General features: G+C 49.5%; 1 protein-coding gene across 1 annotated transcript in view; it reads left to right on the top strand.

The window, feature by feature from the left end:
- Nucleotides 1-87: 87 nt before the first annotated feature.
- ASAP3 (ArfGAP with SH3 domain, ankyrin repeat and PH domain 3) overlaps nucleotides 88-26,226 on the top strand; it is a 47,052-nt gene continuing 20,913 nt past the window's right edge. The window contains 3 exon segments of the mRNA XM_023758329.1: nucleotides 88-333; nucleotides 23,693-23,765; nucleotides 23,861-24,006. Coding sequence (XP_023614097.1) covers nucleotides 205-333; nucleotides 23,693-23,765; nucleotides 23,861-24,006 — 348 coding nt within the window. The 5' untranslated portion in view covers nucleotides 88-204.

The following is a 26,226-nucleotide window of genomic DNA, read 5'->3' as shown; positions in this document are numbered from 1 at the left end:
GGGATCCGGGACCCGAGGTGACTGGACAGTGCGCTGCGAAGGCAGCCGGGGGCGCGGGGCGGGGCGGCGCGAGGGGTGGAGCGTGCGGAGGCCCTGACGGCGCCCTCGGAGGGCTGTGCGCCAGCCCAGAGCTGTGAAGTGAGCGCGCCCCGCGCCCGCAGCCCCGGAGCTCCCGCAGCCCCTGAGCCCCGCCCCGCACCCATCATGCCCGAGCAGCTCAGCGTCGCGGAGTTCCTGGCCGTCACCGTGGAGGACCTCAACTCCCCGGCTGGGGCCGCAGCCTTCGCCGCCAAGATGCCCCGGTGCCGGGGGGCGGCACTGGTGCGGGAGGAGGTGAGGGGGCCGAGGCGGGCGGGGTCCAGGGTCCCGGCAGGGTCTCGCCTTGATGTTCACCGGCGTGACGGCGTGATGGGAGCTGCATTGGCCCGTACCACTCCCCAAAACCTGCCCCCTCCCTAGATCTGTGAGAACTGGGTGCATCTCAGACATCCGCGTTCTCACGTCGCGTCCTCACCGTCGAGGCCTTGGGGAGGGCCGGAGGGATGGTTTGGGGTGGGCCTTGAGGTCACCTCGACGACAGGTCACAGGTCGGGGGTCATTCCCCCCCCCCCGTGCTCTCGGTTACCTGCACCATCGCATGTGCTCGCTCAGCGCCTCACGGCATCTGTTTGGGTTTTCATCTTCGGAGCCCCACGGGTTTGGCCCCAAAGTCACTCCTCTTCTGGGAAGCAGGCCTGCCCGCCTCAGACAAGAACCTTTCCCTGGCTGCAGGGAGGCCCCCTCCCCCTGGCTGCTGGCTCTGAGATTTGGCCGGTGTTTGTGGAATGAATGCAAATGAGAAGGCGCCGGGAGCCGGGGTTCACCTTGGCCAGGCTGTTGGCAAGTTTCTAGTCTCCTCCCCCTTCCCCTCTCCTCTTTGTCTTTCCCAGCAAGGCGTCCCAGGCCTTTTCTTTCCCCCTTGCAGGCTGCCCCACCCCATTCCCCTACTCTGTGGAGTTCATTCCTCTTCTGGGACCTGCTGCGCTTTACCGGGCTTCCCCTGCAGGGAATGTTCTAGGGCAGACACCCTGCCGCTCTGGGCCAGTGCAGGATATGTTTTTGCAGCTCCCTTTCAGAGGGTGCCCTGAATTTGGGTGACCTTTGGGACCTCAGCTGTTGCCGTCACCTTCCATCCTTCACCATAAGCGTATGGAGCACCTACTGTGTGGCTGACACAAAGCTCAGTAGTTTATAACGCTCTGGATCAGTGTCTTGGGAAATTTCTTTTCCTTCTCTCCTTTGGCAGGCTGCGCCCCTTCTCAGAGTCTGTGTCTGTCACTTTGAAGTGGGGTGATAGAGGACTGCGGAAAGAGCACCAACTTTGGGGGAGGCAGACTGTGTTCAAATTCTGGCTCTGCAGTGTGCCAGCTGTGTGAGCTTGGGCATGTGACCTGATTTGTTTGAGCCCCACTCTGGCATCTGTAAAATGGAGATAATAATATTTACCTACGGGGCTATGGTATTACGTGAGGCAATGCATGTAAGGCATGCGTCTTGATAAATGGAATCATGACCAGGTTAACTGACGGACCTCTTTACAGAGTGACTAGGTCTCTTGTCCATGTCTTTCACAGAGCCCAGCCTAGTGCTTTGCACATAGTAAGGGTACAAGTTTTAATTAAAATAAGCAGCCAATCTTTGGCCTCCTTCCTTGGGCAGAACCAGTAGCTTAGAGTCCACCGACTATGACTACGACTTGTATTTTACTGGGAGGCTCACAGGGAAACAGCCACAGAGCCTCATCCTGAGGAGAGAGCTTCCTCAAGTTTGTCTTCATAGTCTCATATTTCATGACCTGGAAGAATTCAGTGCCTTTGGCATCCACAGGGCTGTCACAGTTCAGCCTCCTTTTTGGGTTGTTCATTAAAATGTTAAATCAGAGCAGGAGAAGGAACTGTACTATGAAGCCTTTGCCAGGGACAGAAATGCCCATTTATGCCGGTGCATCTGGCCTTGCCTCGCTTGGTGTGTGTAAGCACTTGTGTGTGTCTGGAGGGGAGAGGGAGCCCTTAAATGGGTCTGGAGGCTGAAGCAGGCTCTGGTTAGGGTTCAGCTTTGCCCCAATTCAGACCCAACAAAACTCGGTCCCTTTTGCCTTTGAGACTTTGATTTGGTGCACGTGAGGTTTGTTTTTACAGGAGAAAGCCTGTGGCACCCAAGCGTTTCTCTGTCACTGCCCCAAATGTTAGAATCTGACCTTTGGATTGGACTTGCCAGAGGTTTCCTGTTTGGTTTTCCAGTTGTGTTTATATTTACACTAGAGGCCTGGTGCACAAAATTCGTGCACTTGGGGGGGGGTGTCCCTCAGCCTGGCCTGGGCCCTCTTGCAGTCCGGGAGCCCTCGGGGGATGTCTGACTGCTGGCTTAGGCCTGCTCCCTGCTAAGCCGTCAGTCGAACACCCTTAGCGCTGCTGGGGAGCGGGGGAGAGGCTCCCGCCCCTGCCCCTGCACTTGCCAGCCATGAACCCGGCTTCTGGCTGAGGGGGGCTCCCCCTGTGAGAGCACACTGACCACCAGGGGGCAGCTCCTGCGTTGAGCACCTGCCCCCTGGTGGCCGGGCCCTTTCAAAAAAAACCAGTCATTCCTCCATTCGGTCAATTTGCATATTAGCCTTTTATTATATAGGATGTAGTTTGAAGCTGGCATTCCCGCTCTCCTTTTCTGGCATGACTAACCCACCCCCAGGCTTGAAGGGATGTGAATTTGTCTAAATCAAAATGCAACTGATTCTTTTTTTTTTTAATCCTTATTGATGAGAGAGAGAGAGAGAGAGAAACATCAATATGAAAGAAAGACATCAATCAGTTACATGCCCTAACAGGGGATTGAATCTGAAATCTGGGTATGTGTCTTGACTTTGGAATTGAACCCATGACCTTTCAGTGTATGGGACAATATTTCAACCAACTGAGCCACGCCAGCCAGGGCACAACTGATTCTTAAGTCAAGTCTTCCACTCCCAGTTGGTTTCCTGGGAGTAACTAGGGACTCTGTCCTGGACTTGCAGACCTTTTGTACAGTCCTGCTGAGAAGGACCCTGGGCAGGCCACAGGAATCTAGAATATTAGCCCTGAGGGACCCTTTAAGATAGAGATCACCTAGGGAGGCTCTTATTGGAGATGGGGAAACTGATGTCCCCGGAGAGCAAGAGAATTATCCAAGCTCCTATAGCTGAGTAAGGGAAGAATTGGCATGTCTATGCAAATTTCTAACCCCTGGTTCTATTCTCTTCTAAAGATCAACTGCCTATCCTCCCTATGTAAACTCTCTGAACCGCAGTTGTTTTCCCTTAAAATGGGTCTAATCATCCCTCCTTCTCTGGGTTGTTAAAGGTTTTTGTTTTTTATTGTGAAACTCTGTACAAAAGTGAGGCAGACTTAAGACAGATCACCATTCTATCAACCACCTTTTCCTGTTCTGGGGCCCCTTTACATCCATCATCTCATTGACATTCACAATAACACAGGTGAAAGTGGGCCCAGGAAGGTTAGCCCGTTGCCTTGTGTCACATAGTGAGTCTGTCTGACTGTAAGGCCTGACCAATTCTCCATGCCATCTCTATGCTAGGCACAAGGACATTAAGATACTGCTCTTGTTTGCTGGCTGGTTGGGAGAAGTAGCCTATCTTAGAGAGATAAGTAGGAACCCTAGGAATTTGTCCTGAGTGCCCAGAGAAAGGTACAGTCAGTGCCATAGAGGCTGTTAAAGTAGGGCAGGGAGAGAGCAGTGAGGACTGGTGCAATCAGGGAGAGCTTCCTGGAGGAGGTGACACTTCCAGATGGGTATTGAAGGATGGGAAAACTCCATTAAGTGAAGAAGATAAGAGTGAATTTTGAGATTGGTGGGAAGAGAGCATATTCAGGAACCAAGTAAGCCATTTTGACCAGTGCTGAGAATTCATGCTATATCATGCATCTCAAACTACTAGTGAACTTATATCTCCTAGTGGGTCTCAAATAAAGCAGTTCACCACAAATAGGAGAGCTTCAAAGGCTTGTGAGATCATATATATATATATGACTTAATGAAGTTTTAATTGCACAAAGGACATAATTTTTAATTTAAAAACAGCCCTAATTGGTTTGGCTCAGTGGATAGAGTTTTGGCCCATGAACTGAAGGGTTCTGGGTTCAATTCCGGTCAAGGTCATGTACCTCGGTTGCAGGCTCGATCCCTGGCTCTTGTTGGGGCACATGCGGGAGGCAACCAATCGATGTGTCTCTCTCACATTGATGTTCTCTTTCTCTGTATCTCTCCCCCCCTTCCATTCTCTCTAAAAATCAATGGAAAAATATCTTTTGTTGAGGATTAACAAAATAATTTTTAAAAACATAACTGAAGAGTGTAAAGTCATCTCTGACCATGTCTCACAATCCCTATACTCTCCCCAGAGGTAATTGCATTGGAACTGTGCATGCTTTCCAATGTGTGTCCTCAGAGAAAATATATTATCAGGGAGAGGATGGTAGTTAGGGGGAATATTTGCCTAAATTGGTATCATATCTTATAATTCACAGTTTTAAATTTTATTAGAATCAAATTTATCTTTTCTTTTGTGACTTTTGCTTTTTTGTTGTTTTATTGATTTACTGATTGATTTTAGAGAGAGGAAGAGAGAAAGAAAAACATCGATTTGTTGTTCCCCTTATTTATGCATTCATTGGTTGATTTCTGTATGTGCCCTGGTTTTTGTGTGAAATCTTGGTGTGTTGGGATGGCACTCTAACCAATTGAGCTACATGGCCAGGGCCAACTTTTGCTATTTTGAATCTTGTTTAGAAAGGATTTCATTCTTAATTCCTAATATTCTTGTGAAGTTTACCTGCTTTGTCTATATTCATTTTACAAAAACAATAAAAATTATGTAATCTTGCCCTCGCTGGTTGGCTCAGAGGATAGAATGTCAGCCTGCAGACTGAAAGGTCCCAGGTTCGATTCTGGTCAAGGGCACATGCCTGGGTTGTGGGCTCGGTCCAACGTGCAGGAGGCAGCCAATCAATGGTTCCCTCTCATCATTGATGTTTCTCCTCTTCCTTCCTCTCTGAAATCAATAAAAAAATATATTTTAAAAAAATTACGTAATCCTAGAGATGATTTGTAAGAAACATAAACCCTCTCAAGCTTGTTTACATTGAAGATAAATTTGTTTTAAAGATTTGGAGGTGCCTCGTGGGACTGAAGAGCAGTCAGTAAAAGTAGACTTCACCAGGGCCTCAGTTGTCAGGAACAAAGGCAGCTGCTTCATCATCCTCTCTGTCTCTTGCCTCTATTTCTTTCTTTTTCTTCAAAATATGTTTTTATTGATATTTTTAGAGAGAGAGGAAGGGAAAGAGATAGACAGAAACATTGATTGGCTGCCTCCTGCATTCCCCTCCGGTCCCCCCGCCAGGAGATTGAGCCAGCAATCTGGGCATGTGCCCTGACTGGGAATCAAACCGGTGGCCTCTTGGTTCCTGGGTTGCTGCTCAACCACTGAGCTACACCTGCCGGGCTGCCTCTGTTTCTTTCTGCATATCTGAGCAGTGCTTTTGATCGCTTGTCATCACACGGGCCCCAAAGGGCATAACAATCTTCTGGGGAGGACAGGTAGCTTTAGCCCCCACATTCACGTGACCTCACTGGTCCAGCATCTAAAGGTAATCAAGCCAGTCTTGTGTGCCACATCCAAGTTCTTGGCAGAGAGGTTAATGGCCTGGCCTAGTTCTGGATTGGTTCCAGAAGCCGAGTCCCCACCCTGCTTTCATCAACAGAGGTCATGGAGACTTGGGCAGGGTAAACATGGCACAGAGTTCTACACTGGGAAGGGGTGCACTTCTCAGAGAAGAGGGGCAGGGCCTAGAAAGCCCCCCCCCCCCCATGTCCATGGCAATTCTGCTTCGTTTGGCACAACCTAGGATCAGGGAGAGGCACTGTGCTCATCCTGTTTTGTGCCCACCTGGTTGTCCAGGTGTAGATGAATCCCCACTTTGGAAAGCTCAAGTGTAAGGGAATTAAAAAGATAGATTGGAGATCTCAGGGGATACAGCGCGACTTGGAGGGCCTTGAGTGTCAATAAAGCATTTGGGCTTTTTGTAGAGACCAGTGGACCCAGTCATGTTGGAATGGATGAAACCGGTCCTGCTGAGGGACACAGCAGCCAGCATAGTGCCTGGGGACTGTTCCCGGCCAGGCCCTGTATTAGTCACTGGGTAACACACAGCTCATTAAAGAGATGCAGTCTTTGCTGCATTGGGCTCACAGTGTTCTGGGAAAGACAAGCAGCAAACAGACAAATTAGTAATTGCACGTTGTGACCAGTGGCAGGAAGGCTCATCCTCCCGGTCAAGGCCTTCCTTTAGGTTTGGTCCTGTGTCCTCATCTGTTCGCATCCTAGCCTCTCTCCCCAGGCAATCTCACCCACACCCATAGCTTCAGTCCTCTCCCATCTTTATGTTATTTTTTTAAAAACATATTTTTATTGATTTCAGAGAGGAAGGGAGAGGAAGAGAGAGAGAAACATTAATGATGAGAGAGAATCATTGATCGGCTGCCTCCTCCACGCCCCCTGTTGGGTGTGATGGTGGTCCCATAAGATTATCATGAAGCTGAAAAATTCCTATTGCCTACTGACATTATAGCTGTTCTGATGTTGTAACACAGTGCATTCACAAGTGCCTACAGTATTCAGTACAATAACATGCTGGATAGGCCTGTAGCCGAGAAGCAGAAGGGTAGACCATATAGCCTAGGTGTGTAGTAGGCTATGCCACCTAGGTTTGTGTAAGTGCCCTCTATGGTGTTTGCACAACGACAGAATCATCTAACGACCCATTTCTCAGAATCTATATCCATTGTTAAGTGATACATGACTGTAGTAACATCAAGATTTGTTAATGGAGTACATGTGGGAAGTGGTCAAGATGGTTCCCAAATTCCTAATGGGGGAGTGCCTAAGAAGGGGTAACCTGGGAGAGGGACAGGTTTCAGGGAAAGTCAAGAATTCTGTTTGTACATCTTATAGGACTTTGAGACATCCAACTAGAAATGTCAAGCAGGCACTTGGATATATGAGTTTGGAGATCAAAGGAGTGGACCGGAGATACACATTTGAGAGTTGTCAGCATTGAGATACTGAGTTTCAAACTCTGTGTATGAATCACCTGGCACCATTCCCAGAGAGTCCAATTCAGTAGCTGTATCTTACTTGGGCTTCTTATTGCGAGTAACAGAAACCAACCTGAGCTGATTTAAACAGAAAAGGAGTTCATTCAAAGGGAATATTCAGCAGTTTGCAGAATTTCTGGGAAGCTGGAGACTCGGGTAAGGCATCAGGCAGGATCTCAGCCAAAATCACTCCACTGAGCCAGTTTGGCCAGGATGCTGCTACTACACACTAAATGTCACAGCTTGCGCTGTCACCATCCCCTGGAGACTGGGCACCTTCACTGCTGTTGCCACCAGCATAAGAATGGATCTTCTGCTCTCTCTGGCTCCTAATTCAAAGTTTGTAGTGAGTGCCTCTTATTGGCCAAGCCTAGCTCATACACCTGTACCCTAGCTGCAAGAGAGGCTGGAAAAGCAAGCATTTGATCTTATCAGCTCTCCTAGGTGGCAAACTCAGCCAAGATTTGTGCAGGAAGTAATTTCCCATAGTGCCAAAAAAAAGAAGAAGAAGAAGAAGAAAAAGGGGGAGGGGGGGCGGCAAATGTCCTTGGCAGGTTTGCCAGCAGGAGGGTGTCTGGGAATCTGCATTTTAACCAGAACCACAGGAGATGCTCAGGCAGGCAGTCCATGAGCCACATATGCATACATTGAATTAGCTGGTGTTTAAAGCCGTGGGAACGGATGAGATCACCCAGGGAGAGGAATGAAGAGGGCCCAGGCCCAAGCTCCGGGGAGCTCCAGTGTTGAGAGGTTGGGATGGGAAGAGGAGTTGATAAAGGAGACTGAGAAGGAGCTGCCAGTGAGGAAGGAGGGAAATCAAGCGAGTACAGTGCCTCAGAAGCCAGGAGAGGGATGTTGGGATGAGAGAGCTCCCTCACATGCTGCCTACGTGTCCAGAAATAAAATAAGGAAATGACAGACATGACCCCTGGCTTTGACAACAGGAGGTCATCAATGACCTTAAGAACAGATTTAGTGCTATTTTCCCTCCACACCGGCCTGGACTGATTTCAGGACGGGGCAGATGAGAAGTTCTCCCCCGCCCCACCCCCCCACCCCCCCATAGGGGAACAGAGACATGGATGGCAATCAGGGACCTGGGCCAAGGGGGTTCTCCAGGATGGACTTAGGACCCAGCTCTGCTGAGCCCAGCCTCTTCCCCTACCAGGCTGGCTCTGCACAAGGGCAGGGAGTCTCCCTGGAGTTGTCAGCCTTGAGCTCAGTGTCCCAAAGTCATCCCCCCCCCGCCCACCCCTGTCCTCAAATTTCTGTCTTCCGTGCTTAATTCCTTGTCTGGTGTTGAGGTGTTTCTGGCAACGAGATGACATAGGCAGGCTTGGGAACTTGAAGTCAGAGCAGAAGGAAAATGCTTTCCCCCAAAGGCAGACCTCAGAGATACTCAGGGTTCATTTCAGACCACTGCAATAAAGTGAGTTTGGCACTAAAGTGAGCTATAAAATTTTTGCTGGTCTTGGGTCTTGCCTTCAATTTGTAAAAAAAAAAAAAAAAAAAAAGTAACATCTGTAAAGCACAGTAAAGTGAAGCACGATAAAACATCTGCTTGTCTAGTCCTCAGACAGTTATTGCTGGAAGTTTCCTTTGAAGGGCAGTGAGGCCCACAGAGACACAGTGAGTTCCCTGAGACTCAAGGGCAGGACTCGGGGCTGTGTTTGTCCGGGGAGCATTGTGATTGGGCCTCACTGTGGAGGGTATGGGAGGCTGAGCTGGAAACAGCTGCCTTCAGTTCTCTAACTCAGCTGGTTTTTGACCTTGACTGCTTTTAAGAACTTCAGGCTCCACCCAGATCTACTGAATCAAAATCTCCCCCGGGTGAGGCCTGGACAAATAAGCAGTTCAAAAGTTCCCCAGGCAACGCTGAGGAGCAGAGTGAAAACTATTGTGAGCTATTGCTTGCCCACTCAAGGTTAGTAATCCATTGAAATCTATTTATTGAACCCCCTGTGTACAAAGGTGGGATGGTAGGTTCTGAGGGCATGGATGATTGACATCTGGGAAGGATGTTAATCATCCATGAAAAGATGATTGACAACCCACAGCTTAGTGGCTGAGGTCTATGGAGACAGTACAGAAATAGACAGACCTGGGTTTGAATACTTACTGGTTGAATGGCCTCAAGCAAATGACTCAACTTTTCTGAATCTCAGTTTCCCCATCTGTAAATCAGGGGTGATAATAACAATCGTATGAGGTTGTTTGAGGGGGTTACAGATCAAGAACCTAGCATATACCTGGCATATAACAGATATTTAATAACTTTTTAAAATCCCCTTTTAGCCCTGACCGGTTTGGCTCAGTGGATAGAGCGTCAGCCTGCAGACTCAAGGGTCCCAGGTTCGATTCCGGTCAAGGGCATGTACTTTGGTTGCGGGCACATACCCAGTAGGGAGTGTGCAGGAGGCAGCTGATCGATGTTTGTAACTCTCTATCCCTCTCCCTTCCTCTCTGTAAAAAATCAATAAAATATATATATATATTTTTAAAAAACCCTTTTACTAAAAACACAAATACACCTGCACATGGATAGTTACAGAGATCAGGAGCCACACAAAGAAAAGGAGGAGATAATTGCAACAGGGATGCGGTAAATACGATGAGTGAATGTTAAAGTTGTCTGTGCAGCCCTGGCACCAGAGGAAAAAGAGAAATCGTGTTTACCTTGAAGTGTCCAGGAATGAGTAGCTGCCCAAGCTCTCTCTCATCCATTCATTTCTTCATCAAACACTTGTTGAGAGTCTACCCAGTTCTAAGACTTGGCTGGACATCATAATCCCCTGGGTTGCTGTTAGGTAGACTTTCAAAAGTTGAGAAAAATTTTCCATTTCAACTATTTTTTTTATTTTTTAAAAATTTTGTTGTTGTTGATTTCAGAGAGGAAGGGAGAGGGAGAGAGAGATAGAAGCATCAAAGATGAGAGAGAATCATTGATCGGCTGCCTCCTGCACGCACCCTACTGGGGATTGAGCCTGCAATCCAGGCATGTGCCCTGACCGGGAATCGAACCTATGACCTCCTGGTTTGTAGGTCGATGCTCAACCACTGAGCAACACTGCCCAGGCCATTTAAATTATTTTCAAGTGTTCAGTTCAGTGGTCTTTATTCAGTGTTGTGCAATCCTTACCACTAATTCCAGAACATTTCCATCACTCCCAAAAGAAAACCTGTGTTCATTACCAGTTACTCCCCACTCCCACTCCCCCAGCCCTGGCAACTTTCTGTCTCTATGGATTTGCCTTATACTGGACATGTCATGTCAATGGAATCCTGCGATATGTGGCCTTTTTAAAAAAATATATATTTTTTTATTGATTTGAGAGGAAGGGAGGGGGAGAGATAGAAACATCAATGATGAGAGAGAATCATTGATCGCTGCCTCCTGCACGCCCCCTACTGGAGATTGAGCCGGCAACGCAGGCATGTGCCCTGATCAGAAATCGAACTTGTGACCTTCTGGCTCATAGGTTGACGCTCAACCACTGAGCTACGCTGGCCGGGCAATATGTGGCCTTTTGTATCTGACTTCTTTCAGTTAGCATGATGTTTTTAAGGTTCTTCCATGTCATCTGGTTTGCTTTAAAAGCAATAAGAATAGGAATGGCAAACACCAGGCAGTGTTGTAAGCATTTCCCACATATTGATTCATATCATCCCCATCAGGAAACAAAGGCACAGAGAGATAAAATAACTTAGTAAACAGGGTTGCCAAATAACATACAGGATGCCCATGCAATATTTGGGGCATATTTATACTAAAAACTTACTCACTGATTATCTGAAATACAAATATAACTGCATGCCCTGTATTTATTTTTGCTGAATCTGACAACTCTACTGGCAGGATTTGGACTTGGGCAGCGCAAAGCACTTGGGAATGCTTCACCTCACTGCTCTGGTGATGCCTGGCTGCTCCTCCCCCTCCCCAGGGACTTTGATTTAACAGGTCTGAAGTGAGATTCCCGCATCCTCACTTTTTAAGTGCTCCAGGCGATTCCACTGGGCAGCCCAGGATGTTGTGAGTCAGGGCCTGGGGAATACAGAGATATCTGCTGGGCAGGGTAGCCACTATGCAGACCTTCCTGTATGCCCAGTCCTGGGCTAGGTGCTTAAATGCCTGCTCACATTCCTTTAAGATAGGACTGAATGTTATTATCCCATTTGACAGATGGGGAAGTGGGGGCTCAGATGAACTAAGTCCCTTGTCTAGGTCACACGGCTAAGAGAACCAGGGTTTGGACCTCAGAACTGTGTGATGTAAAAGCTGGAGTCCTTCCCTCCTGCTGTCTTTTCTGTGTTTCCATGTGCCCTTGCTAATATCCACTCATTCGTTTACTCATGCATTCATTCCACAAACATTTATGGCTACTCATGTGCCGGTCCCCATGGATGCTGTGGATGCAAAAGCAAATGAGCCGATCCCTGCCATTTTGGTGTTTTTAGAAGTCAGGCATGTGGAGTAAATAAGGCCACGAGTGCCCTGATAAAAATGGGCACAGGGTGGCATAAAGGCAGCAGGGTGAGTTCTGGAGGGGTCAGTTCTGTGTGGTAGGGATGGGGGTGACCTGTAAGCTGAGTCAGGAAGGATGGAGCGTGTACTAGGCAGAATGGGATAGGGCTCCCCAGGCCATGGGAGCAACATGAGTAAAGGTCTGGCAAACTGAGGAAATTGCAAAAAGTTGGACAGGCCTGGGGCTTAAGGGATTAGTGACGGATATCAAGTCCAAGTGGGGGGCAGGGAGGGACTCATCCAGGCCTACAAGGGGGCCCAGAGGATGGGAAGTCATGGGACCCTTTGCCACTCTGTCCAGGAGGGCAGGCGGGCTCTCCCCAGGGCTGGGTGGAATTCAGGGCTTGGGGCCAGGCTTGGGGCGGACCAGACTCTTCGGTGGTCTGTCTGAGGAGTTCTTGCTCTCTTAGCTCATCACTGCTGAGCCGTCTCCTGAGGAAAGTCCCAGCCAGGAAACTTGGGTTTGCAGAGGCCTCAGCATATGGTGAGGGTGAGGCTCCCTTCCTGCAACCCCTCTCCGTCCCCTCTTCCCACCACCCTGCAAGGGGCAACTGGTGGGGCTGAGCTGGCAAGACTGGACGGGTTCCCCGGCTGGGGAGAAGTCTGCGGGGGCCCCACCGAGGGGCACATGGGCAGTCTCGGGCTCCACAGTGCAGGAAGGAAAACAGCGAGAGGTGGAGGGATTCTGAAATAATAAATGTGAGAGCTGGCAGGAGCCTTCCACGTTCCCGCCCAACCCCTTAGTTCCAGAGGAGGAGTCGGGCAAGGGAGGGAAGGAGACTTAGCGAGGTCACACCAGAGGCGGGGGCTGGCCTGGGTCCTGGCTTCCAGGCCTTCCATTTGGGCAGGGCTGGCGGTCCTTCCACACGGGTGATGCCAAGGGCAGCTGGAGAGACCCCTGCTCTCTTCTGGCTCCTCCTGACCGGCCCAGCCTGGACTCAGGTGCTGGGTGTGAGGGCTTGTCCACATGAAAACCGCTTGGAGACTTTTACTCCTGAGGGTGGCTGAGGTTGGAGCACCCTTGCAGGTGTGATTAACCTTGACTCTGAGTCCCAGAGCCTTGACCCCGAAGGGTGTTTAGAGTTCATGTTCGTCAGCTCTAAGCTGTACAGATGGAGAAACTGAGGCACGGGAGAAAGAAACTTGCTCAGAGGGGCTCATGGCAGAGGCAGGCCTAAAATTTAGCACCCTTCTTCTCTCACAATGTTTCTGCATTGCCTCTCAAGATGCCCAACATCCACCATTAGACAAAATATGACCTGATTTCATCTTCACAGCTATCCTTACAGAGGTAACTGGGGCTCGGGGGGTGGGATGGGCCTCAGAGTTTGCTCTAGCGTGGCAGTGAGAGAGGGCTCCGGAGGCAGAGAGCGCTATGCTTCCGAGAGCTACCTCCTGACCTTGAGCCAGTGGCGTAAGCTGCCCCAGCCTCGGTTTCCTCCTCTGTAAAAGGGGGAGGATAATGACTACCTCGCAGGGTTATGGGGAGGAATAAGCGAGGTGCCTGCCCCGAAGCCAGCCCTGGGTACGTGGGCGGAGCTTGGATTCCTGTTTGTAAGTGGACTCGCCCTGAGAGCTTGGAATCGAGTCCTTCCTGTTGGGTGATGTGCTTTGGGCTGGGCTGGGCTGGGCTGGGCTCCCATCGCCCTGTCATGCCTGGGAGACAAGGGCACCCCCTTTCTCCCACTTCGACAAGAGTCTGCAGCTGAGCCCCAGCGTTGATCTTTGTACCACAGGAATTTATCAGGTCACCCCTCTCGTCTAGAACCTCCAGGAGCTCCGGAGCACTGGGGGGTCGGAGTGAGGGGGTAGCACGTAGAGGTTTTGGTTAAAACCTTGGACTCCAAAGATTAACATCTTGGTGTTCAGTTTAGGTTCCACCACTTGCTGGTTGTGCGAGCCTGGGCACATGCCTCCACTTCCCTGGGCCTCAGTTTCCTCCTCCGTGAAGCCTCCTGGGGTTGCTGACAGGGTTCCATGCAATACTATAAAGCGTGTCAGGTACTTAGAAAAAGCCTGGCACGTGGCGGTGATGACAGAAGCATCTGTGCAGCTCTCTCTGTGAGCATGGCCTCCCAGCCGCACTGCTCGCCATTCCCCCACTGGCCCTGGCTGTTCCCCGAATGTGCTGAGCGCTCCCACCCAGGGACTGGGCAGGGGCGCCTCTCCTCTCAGAGTCATCTTCCCCATTCTGCTTGGCTTTATCAGTGTCTCCTCATTCTTCAAGGCTCTGCAGCATCACTTCATCCCGGGGTGGGGTGGGCGCCCCTCGTCTGTGCCCCCACACAGGTTCTCTCCTGCTCCAGGTTCTCAAGGCCTCCTCAGCCCTTAGCAAGCGTCTCCTTGCCTCCTTGTGAGCACCTTCAGGGCAGTGCCCTGACATCCCTCTCTCCGCAGCCCCTGCACATGGTGTTTGTGAATGAGCTCCTACTATGTGCCAGTGACTCCGTTAGAGACTTTACTCTCTGCCCTGCTGGGTGGAGAGGAGCCGGTTTGCTGAGTTGAGATGCTGGAGACTATTAAGGGAGTGGAGCTGAGCTGGGATTGCCCAGAGGTGGGATGCTTAGCAAATACTTCTCAGCCCCACCCTTTCCCCTCCTTGCTGGCCACCCAGGAAGGGCCCTGTGGGGCTCCCTGCATTTCTCTGGATCTGGTGATTGGGCCGGTAGGTGAGAAAAAGCAAACTTAGAGCATGACATGAATGGACACTTCATGTTTGCATGGGCTTCAAACATTCGTTATGTGACTTGATTCTCAGTGGGAGGGGGCTGGAGCAGCAGCCACTGTCATTCCCATTTTGCAGATGCAAATTTGCCTAGAAAGGCTGGGACTCACTCAGGGTCTCAGAGCTAGTAAGGAACTGGGTCTGGACTAGAACCCACGTCTCCTCACTCTACATCCTGCATCCTGTGCTCTTTCTAAGTGTCCTCTTTGTATTTAGGCCGCGGAGCTTATGGCCGCCTTTAGCCAGCAGATCAGTCCTAACCCCTTCCTGTCTCCCCTTCCTGTCCCTTGCCCTCCATTGGTCACCGGTCCCCAGCCCTCAGGATGACTTCTCCAAAACCCGCTCTCTCCCATCCCATCCTCTGTTGAAAGCCAGGCCCAGACAGCTGCCCATTGAAAGGGGCCAGCTCACTAAGGTGTCAAGAACCAGTTTCAGGTAATTTAGTGCAGTGGTTCCCAACTTAGCCTCTTGCCTTCTTCTATTAAGTTAGCATTGTGGAAAATTTCAAACATACACAAAGGTAGACTCACCCAGTTTCAATGACTAATAATTTGCCAATCTTATATTTTCATCTACTATCTCTAACTTTTTTCTGATGATGGAGAATTTAGAATATTCAGAACAGAATGATGACCCCCCCCCCCGCCACTTACCTGTAACCCAATCCTGCCTTCTCCACATCCCCACCTGCTTCCCTCCCTCTCATCTTATTTTGAAGCAAATTCCAAACATCATATCATTTCATCCTTAAATATTTCAGTGTGCATCTGTAGGCAGTAAGGCCTTCTTTTTTGTTGTTTACATAACTACAATACCATTATTGCACCCCCAAATATTAACAATAATCCCTAAATCATCAATGACCCAGTTTTCTGATTTCCAGCCATCTCATCATTGTTGTAACTTCAAGTTTATTTTCTAGTCAGACCCATGTGTGTCCACTTGTTGATGTATTTTTAAGCCTCTTAAGAGTCCTGCTCCATCATTTGTGTGCTTGTGTTTTGCGGTCCACGCGTTAAAGAAACTCGGGGGCTTGTCTTGTGGTTTCACGCAGTCTGTGCTTGCTGTTGCATCCCTGTGCAGTGTAACGCGTCTCCATCTCCTGCCTTCCCATAAGTTGGTAGTTGGATGTGGAAATGAGAAACCATGGGTTGGTTTTTTGCATTCTATGTATCATTTCATTAAATGTTCTAAGTCTTTTAGTTTGCTTATTAAAATATCATTTTAATTTTCACACTGAACATGTCCATATAACTTAATCTCCTTGTTGACATCAGAGTCAAAGATAAAAAAAGCCAGTATTCTGCCACCTCATGGGAGGACCCCTCTTTTTAAAAATTGATTTTAGAGAGAGAAGAAGAGAGAGAGAGAGAAACATTGATTGGTTGTCTCCCGAACGCACCCCAACCCTGGAGATTGAACTTGCAACCTGGGCATGTGCCCTAACCGGGAATGGAACTGCGACCTCTCAGTTCCTGGGAGGATGCTCAACCAACTGAGCCACACTGGCCAGCGCAGAACCCCTTTTTAATGTCAAAGTTTCATTGACTTCCCCTCAACAGTTGTACTAGGGCCCACAGACTGCTAATGAGCAAGGGAGTTATAGTCTAATCGTTTTGGTCCCAGGTCCAAGTGTTATAAGCACTTTACCTATGTGAATTCATTGAATCTCCCCACCTTCTGTCTGTGTGAGCTCAGGCTACTTTCTTTCCCTCTCTGGGCCTCGTGAGTTACATCAGCCAGATGGGGACAAAAGCAATGACAACCGCATTGGGATGCTGTGAGCCTTAAAGAGTGAGTGTCAGACTGCTTTCCAAACTGTAAAGCCCTGTACAAGATTCGGTATGTATTCCTTTTTAGTGTGTTTGCATATCCAGTGAGACCTGGGGCAAGAAACTCACCTGAGCCTTCATTTTGCAGCCTGTAAAATGAGGAAGCAGTGTTAGATTATCTCTAATATTCTGTGACTTCATCTCTCAAGGAACAACATCATGGTCCAAAGCAAAGATAAAGGTTTCATCTCCTGTGCCAATTCTAGTGTAATAGGTAGAGCAGTCTTAGCAGAATGAGAAGCAAACCCCAGGGTCAGTGGGAAAGAGACTGTGATTGATTAATGATAGCTGTAATGGTCATGGGATGCCACAAACGTGGTGCCTATGTCTTATAATAGTCCAAAGGAGTGAATATCTTATGGTGGAATTTAATATGCAACTCCCAAGGCCTTAGCTTTAGCAGCTCTGCCCTCCTTGGCTGGGTCGCCATAGTAACCACAGCTGGCTCTGAGAGATCACAGGAATGAAGAATGGGTCCTATTGACGAATCCTGATTGGGGAGCGGGGGGCATGCATGTGGCCTTTCCTAGCAGGACAGCTGGGCATGGCCATCGTGCTGCCATCTGTGGACTTTTGCCCGCAGAGAAGACAAACCAGAGAGTCAGAGCAGTGTGTGCACACGTGTGCGTGCGCGTGTGTGTATGTGTGTGTGAGTGTGTGTGCGTGCATGTACGTGTGCGCGCGTGTGTGTGTGTGCGTGTGTGCATGGTTTGGGTGGAGTGGGGCAGTGCCACCAGCTGGAATTCAGGCTTTGTCTAGGACCAGCCAGGCAAGGCTATCAGAAGGCCTCCAATTGGTTTTCCAAGTTCAGACATGTCCCTGAGGCTCTGTGTTTTGCCTGTCTTTGTCCAATGCCTGCCCGGGCTCTTGCGTGGAGCCATGGACTCTTAGCTTTGAGAGAAATCTAAGTATCCCAAATCCAGTGCCTGAATCATTCTCCAGCACCTGAAGTCCTCAAATACTTCAAGTGATGGGAAGCTTGCTCATTCCCAGGGATCATTTATTTTTTCTTAGGAACTTCTTCCTCTGGTTGAGCTGAAATCTGTTTTTATCTCCCCAACTTCCACCTCACAGTCCTGGGAATCCTCCCCAGGGCCAACCTGTAACAGTGGTGGGGCCCCAGCTGCAAATACTCCAAGGGCTATGCTACCAAAGAGAAAACAGATCTGTAGCTTTGCAGCTGGGCCCCACCACTGTTATCAACTTCACTTTCTTTGGATGGGTCTCTCTCTCTCTCTCTCTCTCTCTCTCTCTCTCTCTCTCTCCCTCCCCCTCTCTCTCTCTTTCCCCTTCCTCCCTCCCCTAAGTTTGAAAGGATGGTGAGAGAATATGGTAGAGGTGGTGGAGTTGGGGTTCTGGTTCAAAGCAGGTCTAGTCCCAGGATCAAAAAAGCCGTGTCCTCTAACCGTTGTGGGGCAGCTTGTTGGTATGGAAGGAACGTTGGCTGTTGATTGGCCAGGCCTCGGTTTAAATTAGGCCTCTGCCATTGTTGAGCATTCTGTGACCTGGACATACCTGGACATGTTCCTTCCCTTGGTAGCTCTATCTCTAAAATTTGAATGATGATGCCTATCTCAAAGGGTGACTGGGAGAGTGACAAATAACATTCCTGGCGCAGAGCCAGCCTCCGGATGTATAATATCTTGCACTCTGTGGCTGCCCAGTGGCAGAGGTTTCAAGGCCACCGCTCTGTACCTGCGGTTCCCACATCTTGCTGAGCAGGATCATCGGGGGTGGAGGGGGTGGGGAGAGGTATCTTTAATTAGCTCAAGGAAAGTTAAGAAATTCCTAAACCAAATTGAGTTTAATTTTGAAATAGATAACATTACTAGCTACCAAATTATCCTATATAATAAAAGGGTAATATGCAAATTGACCGAATGGCGGAACTACCGGTCGCTATGACGCGCACTGACCACCAGGGGGTAGAGGCTCAGTGTAGGAGCTGCCCCCTGGTGGTCAGTGCACTCCCGCAGGGGGAGTGCTGCTCAGCCACAAGACGGGCTCATGGCTGACGCGTGCAGTGGCGGGAGCCTCTCCTGCCTCCGCTGCAGTAGGGTGGTAAGGAGCGAGGGGTTGAAGGGTTGAGGGGTCCTGGACTGTGAGAGGGATTTCCACCTGCCGGACACAGGCTGGGCTGAGGGACACCCCCTCCCCTCCCCCCAGTGCAAGGATGTGGTGCACCGGGCCTCTAGTGCTATAAGCACTTTACCTATGTGGATTCATTGAATCTCCCCAACAACCCTATGTAGTAGGAACTATTATTATCCTCATTTCATGAAGAGGGAAATTGAGGCACAGAGAGAACACATAGCAAGTACCTAAGGAGCTAATATTAAAAACCAGGTAGTTTGGGGCCAGCCCCATACTCTTAGCAATGATGATTTACTGCATCTCTGAATTAGACCAGTGATTCCCAAACTTCAGTATGCATCAGACTCACCTGGAAGACTTGTTAAAACACAGTATTTCTAGGCCCACCGCAGATTTTCTGATTCAGCTAGAGAATTTGCATTTCTAACATATACCCAGGTGATGTTGATGCTGCTGGTTCAGGGACCCCCACTTTGAGAACAACTATTGGGGGTTAAATGGACCCACCTAAATCCAGATCCCCCCCCCCCCCGACTCCCTAACCTATTCAGGCTCAGGCATGGGAAATAAGGGCTGATCTCACACAGAAGCAGAAAACAAGCCACAGTAAGAATCATACTCATTCTTTCCAAATGCCTCAAGCTTTGGCACACGTCTGCGATCTCATGTGGGTCTCATAGTAACTCTGTGAGTTAAGTGGAAAATGGATTTTTCCCGCCATGTTATATTATTTTTCTCCCATTTTAAAGAGGAGGAGGTTTGGAGAACTGACTGGGCTATTGTCTTGCAGGGAGATTATTTTGGGGAGACTGGGGCTAGCACCTCAGCTTGCGACACACCACTGCGCCTTTCCCCAAATACCTTCCCATCCCCAGGCTATGATCAGAATCTCCTCCTTAAAAATATTTTTCTTTATAAATAAAACTCTTGTAAAAAGCATTTTTCTTTAGCTTAAGTCTTTGCCGATTGTATCAGAGAGAGTAAATGATTTATACCCCAGTGTAAACGATTTTCAGGTATTTTCTTGAGAAGAGGGTGATTAGAATTCTCCCCTCTTGTGCCCCCTTCAGGCACTTGTGTGTTTATATGTCTGTGAGCCTCTTGAAGGAAGGCCATGCCTGGCTGAAAGAGGCACCAATAGATGCCTGTTGGAATGAATGAATGAATGAATGAATGAGCGAACTATGTTAATCTCCTTGCCCATTTTTTAAAAAAATTTCTTTCTGTTTTTTTTCTTCTTTTTTTTTCCCTTTGTGTGTGTGTGTGTGTGTGTGTGTGTGTGTGTTTCCCAGTTGTTGTTTTTTTAATGTTTTTGGGTTTTTTGTACTGGTTTTTAGAGAGAGAGGAAGAGAGAAACATCAGTGTGAGTGCAAAACATCATTTAGCTGCCTTCTGCACACCCGCTACTGGGGCTCGAGCCCAAAATCTTTCCGCGCACGCACGGGAAGACGCCCAGCCAACTGAACCAACCACATTGGCTAGGGCTCCTTGCCCATTCTTCCCAGAGCAAGCCTCTCTCCTCTAGCAATCCTACCATTTTACCCAGCTCTCCCTGTGCTGCCTCAAAGTGCAATCAGTCTTAGTTTCTTTTCTTCCTGTCCAGTCCTAGAGCAAGCATCATAGCTTAAGCCTTAAGCAGTGGTTCTCAACCTTCCTAATGCCGCGACCCTTTAATACAGTTCCTCATGTTGTGGTGACTCCCAATTTCATTGTTACAAATTGAACATAATTAAAGCATAGTGATTAATCACAAAAACAATATGTAATTATATATGTGTTTTCCAATGGTCTCAGGTGACCCCTGTGAAAGGGTCGTTCGACCCCCAAAGGGGTCGCGACCCACAGGTTGAGAACCACTGGCTTAAGGGAAGCCTTCCCTGCTCTTCCTGAGCAGACAGGGCTCTGCTTCCCGTGGGCTTCCTGGTACCTTGTTCATCTAATCGCACTGTTTTACCAGTACCTACTTACTTGGCTCTTTCTCAGCCCTTAGATAGTGATGTCCTGAGAGCTGACATTGTGCCTTTTTTTTTTTTATTGTTTAAAGTATTTTTTTAATATATATTTTATTGATTTTTTACAGAGAGGAAGGGAGAGGGATAGAGAGTTAGAAACATTGGTGAAAGAGAAACATCGATCAGCTGCCTCCTGCACACTCCCTGCTGGGGATGTGCCCGCAACCAAGGTACATGCCCTTGACCAGAATCGAACCTGGGACCCTTGAGTCCACAGGCCGATGGTCTATCCACTGAGCCAAACCAGTTAGGGCTATTGTTTAAAGTATTACAAATAGTAGTACATATGTCTCCTTTTATTCCCCATTGACCTTCCCCTGGCCTCCCCTACGCCTCGGCACATGCCCTCACCGCACCCCCCCAGTGTCTTGTGTCCATTGTGAGATTGTGCCTTTTACACAGGTTATGAATGCATAGCAGGCACTCAATAACTAGTTCTTTCTGGGAAGCCATTTCCCGATATATGTCTGACAAAGCTATCAGGGGACAGTTTGTGGGTGATTAAGGTGACATCCCCGCCTGTACAGTGATAGAATATTCAACGTAACAGGAGCTGGAAAGTTACCAGAAACCAGGGCAGCCCTTTTCTCTTGCCTTTCGGTGGCAGCTTGGGTCTCATGCCTCTTTCTACATATCTGCTTTGTTCTTTTTCCTTTGCACCTGGTGGGCAAGGTTTCCCAGCTTAAGCACGTTCAGTCAGTTCGCTAGCTTCCCAGAGCCCAATTCCAAACTCCTTGGAGAGAGAATCAAATTGGCCTACTTTGGTTCAAGTGTCCACCCTGGTCCAGTCAACGCTGGAACAACAAACAAGGCAGCAAGGGTTCACCTCTAGAGAAGAGGACGGCAGTTTTCAGAGAGTGGATATCGTGGGATGGAAAGATTCCCCAAAAGGCATCTAGAGCATGGACTTAGTAGACCTCTCAGGTCCGTGCCCAGGACTTTGCAAACTGTCATTCATTTAGGTAAACAATGTCGAGCATCTTCTGTGTGCTAGGCACACAGATCTACCTTCTAGAGCAAGTATGTCAAACTCGCAGCCCGCAGGCTGTTTATCTCGTTTATTTGGCCAGTGTTAGCCTTTGAGTTTGACATGCCTGTTCTAGAGGGTTTTCTAAATCTCTTTGGAATTTGTTCACATCTTTACCTTGTACTGTCTTTTGGAGTGAAGGCATCGCTCCTTAAGTTGATCACCTCTTAGCTTTCCCTTTTCAAGTTTCAAGGTGGGGATCAAGGGCTTTGGTGGACACGTGTCTCCCCATCCGGGTCTTTGGGAACTATAGAGATGTCGTGTCCTTTCTCCTGGGTCTCCCCAGTAAATAGAGTCTTAGTTCCTTAGCTATTCAATTATGACCCAATCTCCCTAAGTCCTCGACTTTCTTTCTTCAGTCCTGTGATGGGTTTCCACTGGCCCCAAACATGAAAGTATCTCAAGTTCATACTCAGGGAGGAGAATATTAGGTTTCTAATCCATATAGGAAAAATATCCAGATTTGATGGACCTTTTTAGCACCAGCAGCAGCTGCTGATCATGATCATAGGTTTTATTCATTGAGGACACACTCTGCTTAACACCATGTAAACCCTTTATGTGCATGATCGCCTACAAAATAATCCTCATACCAACCCGGAGAGATGGGTACTGTTTCCTCTCTTTTACAGATAGCTGGTCAGGGAGCTCAGAGACAATAGGCAACTTGCCCAAGGTCACACAGCATCTGGGCGGTGGAGCTGGGCTTCAAAACCAGACCTCCTCCCTCCAGAGGCTTCCCACATGCCAGAAGCTCCCGAGAACACGCCGCAGGGCCTCTAAGCTCTGCCCCGTGCCTGCCCTCTGTGAGCATTGTTTACAGTCCTTGCAGACACCATTCCAACGTGTTTGCTAACTCTTGTCACGTTGCAGTAACTCTTTGGAGATGAAACTCTGATCCCATTTAGTCGCTGGACAAAACAGGTGGGGCTGAGGTCAGGGCGGGGCCGTGGATGGAGCACTGTCATGGGGCACCCCTGGAAGCCCAGCCTTGCTGCCTGCCCACTATTTGACTCTGGGCCTGGCCCTCCCCTCTCTTGGCCTCAGATTCCTAATCTGTGGCTCTGTGGGCCCTTTGCAACCCTAACATTCCAACTTAACTATATATTTCATGAGGGTTTCATGAGGTTGGCAGCTTCCACGTGGGGTGAGCTCACCTAGAGCATGGGAGGCCGGCCTCTTACCCTATCTTCTGGCCTTCCCCAGTCTGCTCGTTGTCCTACAGCCTCTGAACTTGGACATGGCCTGATGTCGTCCCACCAGTTCTCTCCAGTGGGGTGTTGAGTGTGTCCCCTCTGATCTCACTGCCCACCCATGGTATCCCGCCTCTGCCTCCTCGTCCTCACATGGCTGCTTACTGAGCCAAGGATTTTGGGAACAAGCATTCCCCCATCATGTCTTTTTTAAAATATATTTTTATTGATTTAAGAGGAAGGGAGAGATAGAAACATTAATGATGAGAGAGAATCATTGATCTGCTGCCTCCTGCACGCCCCCTACTGGGGATCAAGCCCCAAACCCGGGCACGTGCCCTTGACCGGAATCAAACACGGGACCCTTCAGTCCACAGGCCAACGCTCTATCCACTGAGCCAAACCAGCCAGGGCCCCCATCATGTCTTTCGAGAATGTAGAGATGTCCACGTTCTCTCTCCGGTCTTTTGCTAAGCATTTTGTACATATCCATAAAATCATTAATTCCCTCAGCAGCTCCTCGAGTCCACAGTATCATCCGTACTTTGCAGACCAGGCGTCCAAGGCTCAGAGAAGATAACAGATTTGTCTAGGTTGACACACTAGTTAGTGCCAGAGTTGAGAGTCAAGCCAGGCCTGGCACATCCCACTACACTACACGTCTCAGGATCTCGACGTTCACTCGGCCTGCATTGGAATCGGGGAGAAGCTGCGTTCCTCCTGGAGTGGGGGACTGGTCCATGGTTTTCTGGGTAGAAGAGGGTGATCTGTTTATGTTGAGGGAGGTTGTAACGGAGAAAACTATTTTTTTCCTTTTAATATATTTTTATTGATTTCAGAGAGGGAGAGAGAGATAGAAACATCAGTGATGAGAGAGGATCATTGATTGGCTGCCTCCTGCACGGCCGCTACTGAGGATCGAGCCCACAACCCAGGCATGTGCTCTGACCAGGAATTTAACTGTGATCTCTTGGTTCATAGGTCAAACCACTGAGCACACCAGCCGGGCTGGAAACTCTATATGTGTGTTTAGAGGGTGGGATCATGGAGTCGGGCACCCCTCCCAGCTGGGCATGCCTGAACCTCTGTCCACATTTGCTTCCAGATGCTGGAGGGAGACCAAGCCATCCTGCAGAGAATAAAGAAGGCTGTGCGAGCCATCCACAGCTCTGGCCTTGGTAAGTGAGCCCGCTCGATGCCCAGCCTGGCCAGGCAGCCCCTTCCCCAGCCCCAGCCTGGAGCTAACTCTGAGCTCCCTTCCCTATCTCCACAGGCCATGTGGAGAACGAGGAGCATTACCGAGAGGCCGTGGAATCCTTAGGCAACAGCCACCTGTCCCAAAACAGTCACGAATTGTCCACCGGCTTCCTGAACTTGGCCGTGTTCACCCGCGAGGTGGCCGCACTCTTCAAGAACCTGGTGAGGCCCCTAATCCCTCCTCAGGCAGCCCCCAGCCCAGGCTCAGGGTAAACCTCGTGGACTGAAGAACCTGGCCAGGAAAGGGTTGGTTTCCACCCTTCTCCCAGGTTGTCACTGACCTCTAGTCTCCCTTGACCTCTGACCCATGACCTGAGATCCCTTTCTAGTACTGACCTGCCTGCATTCTTCTTCTCTGACGTCTCACCCACATCTTTTCTCTTTGTCTCTCCCCCTTCCTTTCTCTCCACCCTCCTCTGTGTCTTCTGTGGTGACTGCCCCGGAGCAGAAGGGGTCTCACAGTGGGGAAGAGACCCACCGAGGGAGGGCACACTCTGGGGTTCCTGTTTATGCCACCACCAATCCTCAATCCTCTTTGTCCTCCGCTTTCCCAACCTCAAAGCCTACACCCTGCCTTGTCTCAACAAGCCTCTTAGCTCTGCAGGGGGCCCAGTGGCCTCAGGTTCCTTCCTGAGACTGCCTCCTCCTCTGTCCTTGAGTCCCTGCCTCAAGGCCACCCGAGGTACAAGCTCTTCCCTGTGGAGGCCTGATTCTCAGTGTTAACTTCTTAATCCTGGAGCACAGCTCGGTGGGGTTGGTTGTACTCTTGTCCCCAATTCACAGGCCAGGAAACTAAGACATGAGTTAAGCAATTGCCTGAGGTCAAATAGCTGGATTTGAACCCGGGTTGTCTGGCTCCTGCGTCTGACCACAAGCCTGGCTCTGCCCCCTCCCAGGAAAGCCCCTTGCCCTCCAGGCTTCCTTGGACCGGCTCTAGTGGCTGGAGTCCCACCAGTGCCCTCCAGGGCTTGCAGGGTCACACCTCCCAGAAGCACTTAGTGCAGTGATGGCGAACCTATGACACGCGTGTCAGAGGTGACACGCGAACTCATTTTTTTGGTTGATTTTTCTTTGTTAAATGGCATTTAAATATATAAAATAAATATCAAAAATATAAGTCTTTGTTTTACTCTGGTTGCCAATATCAAAAAATTTCTATATGTGACACGGCACCAGAGTTAAGTTAGGGTTTTTCAAAATGCTGACACGCCGAGCTCAAAAGGTTCACCATCACTGACTTAGTGGTTAAGTACCTGGATCTCGGGCTTAGACTGGGCCTCGAATCCCTGCTCTGCTGCTCGTTAGGTGTGTGACCCTGGGTGAGTCACTCAGTCGGCCTGAGCCCCAGGTCTCTGCTCCGTAAAACCGGGATAGTGATGGCACCGCCCCACAGAGCTGTAATGGCGATCACACGAGTAAGGGCTCCGTAAGTGTTACCTAATATTGCCATCTGTCATTATATCTCTTTGTGGAGCGTGGCCTCGCACACTGGCCTACACACAGAGGCCTTTCTGTGTTTGAGTTGAGCTGAATTAGTGACCTCCTTTGTCTCTACCTCTCTCCCTTCTGTCACTCAAGCTGATGTGTGCTGAGGGCCTACCCTGTGGTAGACATTGTACCAGGGGTTGGTAACAAAGAAGAGAGTCGGGCTCTGCCTCAGAGAGCCACAGTCTAGTGGGAGAGACAGGAACTGACGTGGGCTGATACCAGGTAATACCAGCGTGGCACAGACTCAAGGATCCAGCAGGTTGGTCTGAGTAGTGCTGCCATGGTTCCGAAAAGGAGAGGTCAGCATAGGCCACAGGCAGGAGTGGTCAGGAAGGCTTCCTGGAGGAGGGGGGCCTGGGCTGTACCTTGAAAGGTGGGCTGAAATATTAGACAGGCCATTGAGGTTGCCAAATAACAGAAACTGAACCCAAACGAGGTTAATTTTTAAAAGGGGAATTCACTGGCCCCTGTAACGGAAAGTCCAGGAGTGCTACTGGCTTTAGGCTCCTCCTTTCTCTTTGGTCGTTTCTCCTGTCTCTGTTCAGTGTCATATCTTATTGGGAGAAAGCTTGCATCTTTCTTTAGGCTTTCTCCCATGGCAGAAAAGTCCCAGAAGGGATCTGATTGGCTGGCTTGGGTCACGTGCCTGTTCCTGATCCAACCATTGTAGCCCAAAGATGGGGTACTCTCTGGTCAGCTCTGACTCCTCTCTTCTCCCCATGTGACCACAGGGGAGACTGGGGCTTAGACTGAGGCCTCCAATCCCTGCTCTGCTGCTCACTAGGTGTGTGACCCTGGGTGAGTCACTTAATCCGCCTGAGCCCCTGGGCACGACAGGAGGACTTCAGAGAGTCAGAGAGGGAAGGGAGGGTGCTCCTGGCAAGAGGACAGAGA

This window comes from Myotis lucifugus, unplaced genomic scaffold (genome assembly GCF_000147115.1).
Source record: "Myotis lucifugus unplaced genomic scaffold, Myoluc2.0 scaffold_128, whole genome shotgun sequence".
Classification (NCBI taxonomy): Eukaryota; Metazoa; Chordata; class Mammalia; order Chiroptera; family Vespertilionidae; genus Myotis; species Myotis lucifugus.
Note: the sequence above shows the minus strand (reverse complement) of the source record. Positions and strands in the feature narration are given on the sequence as shown.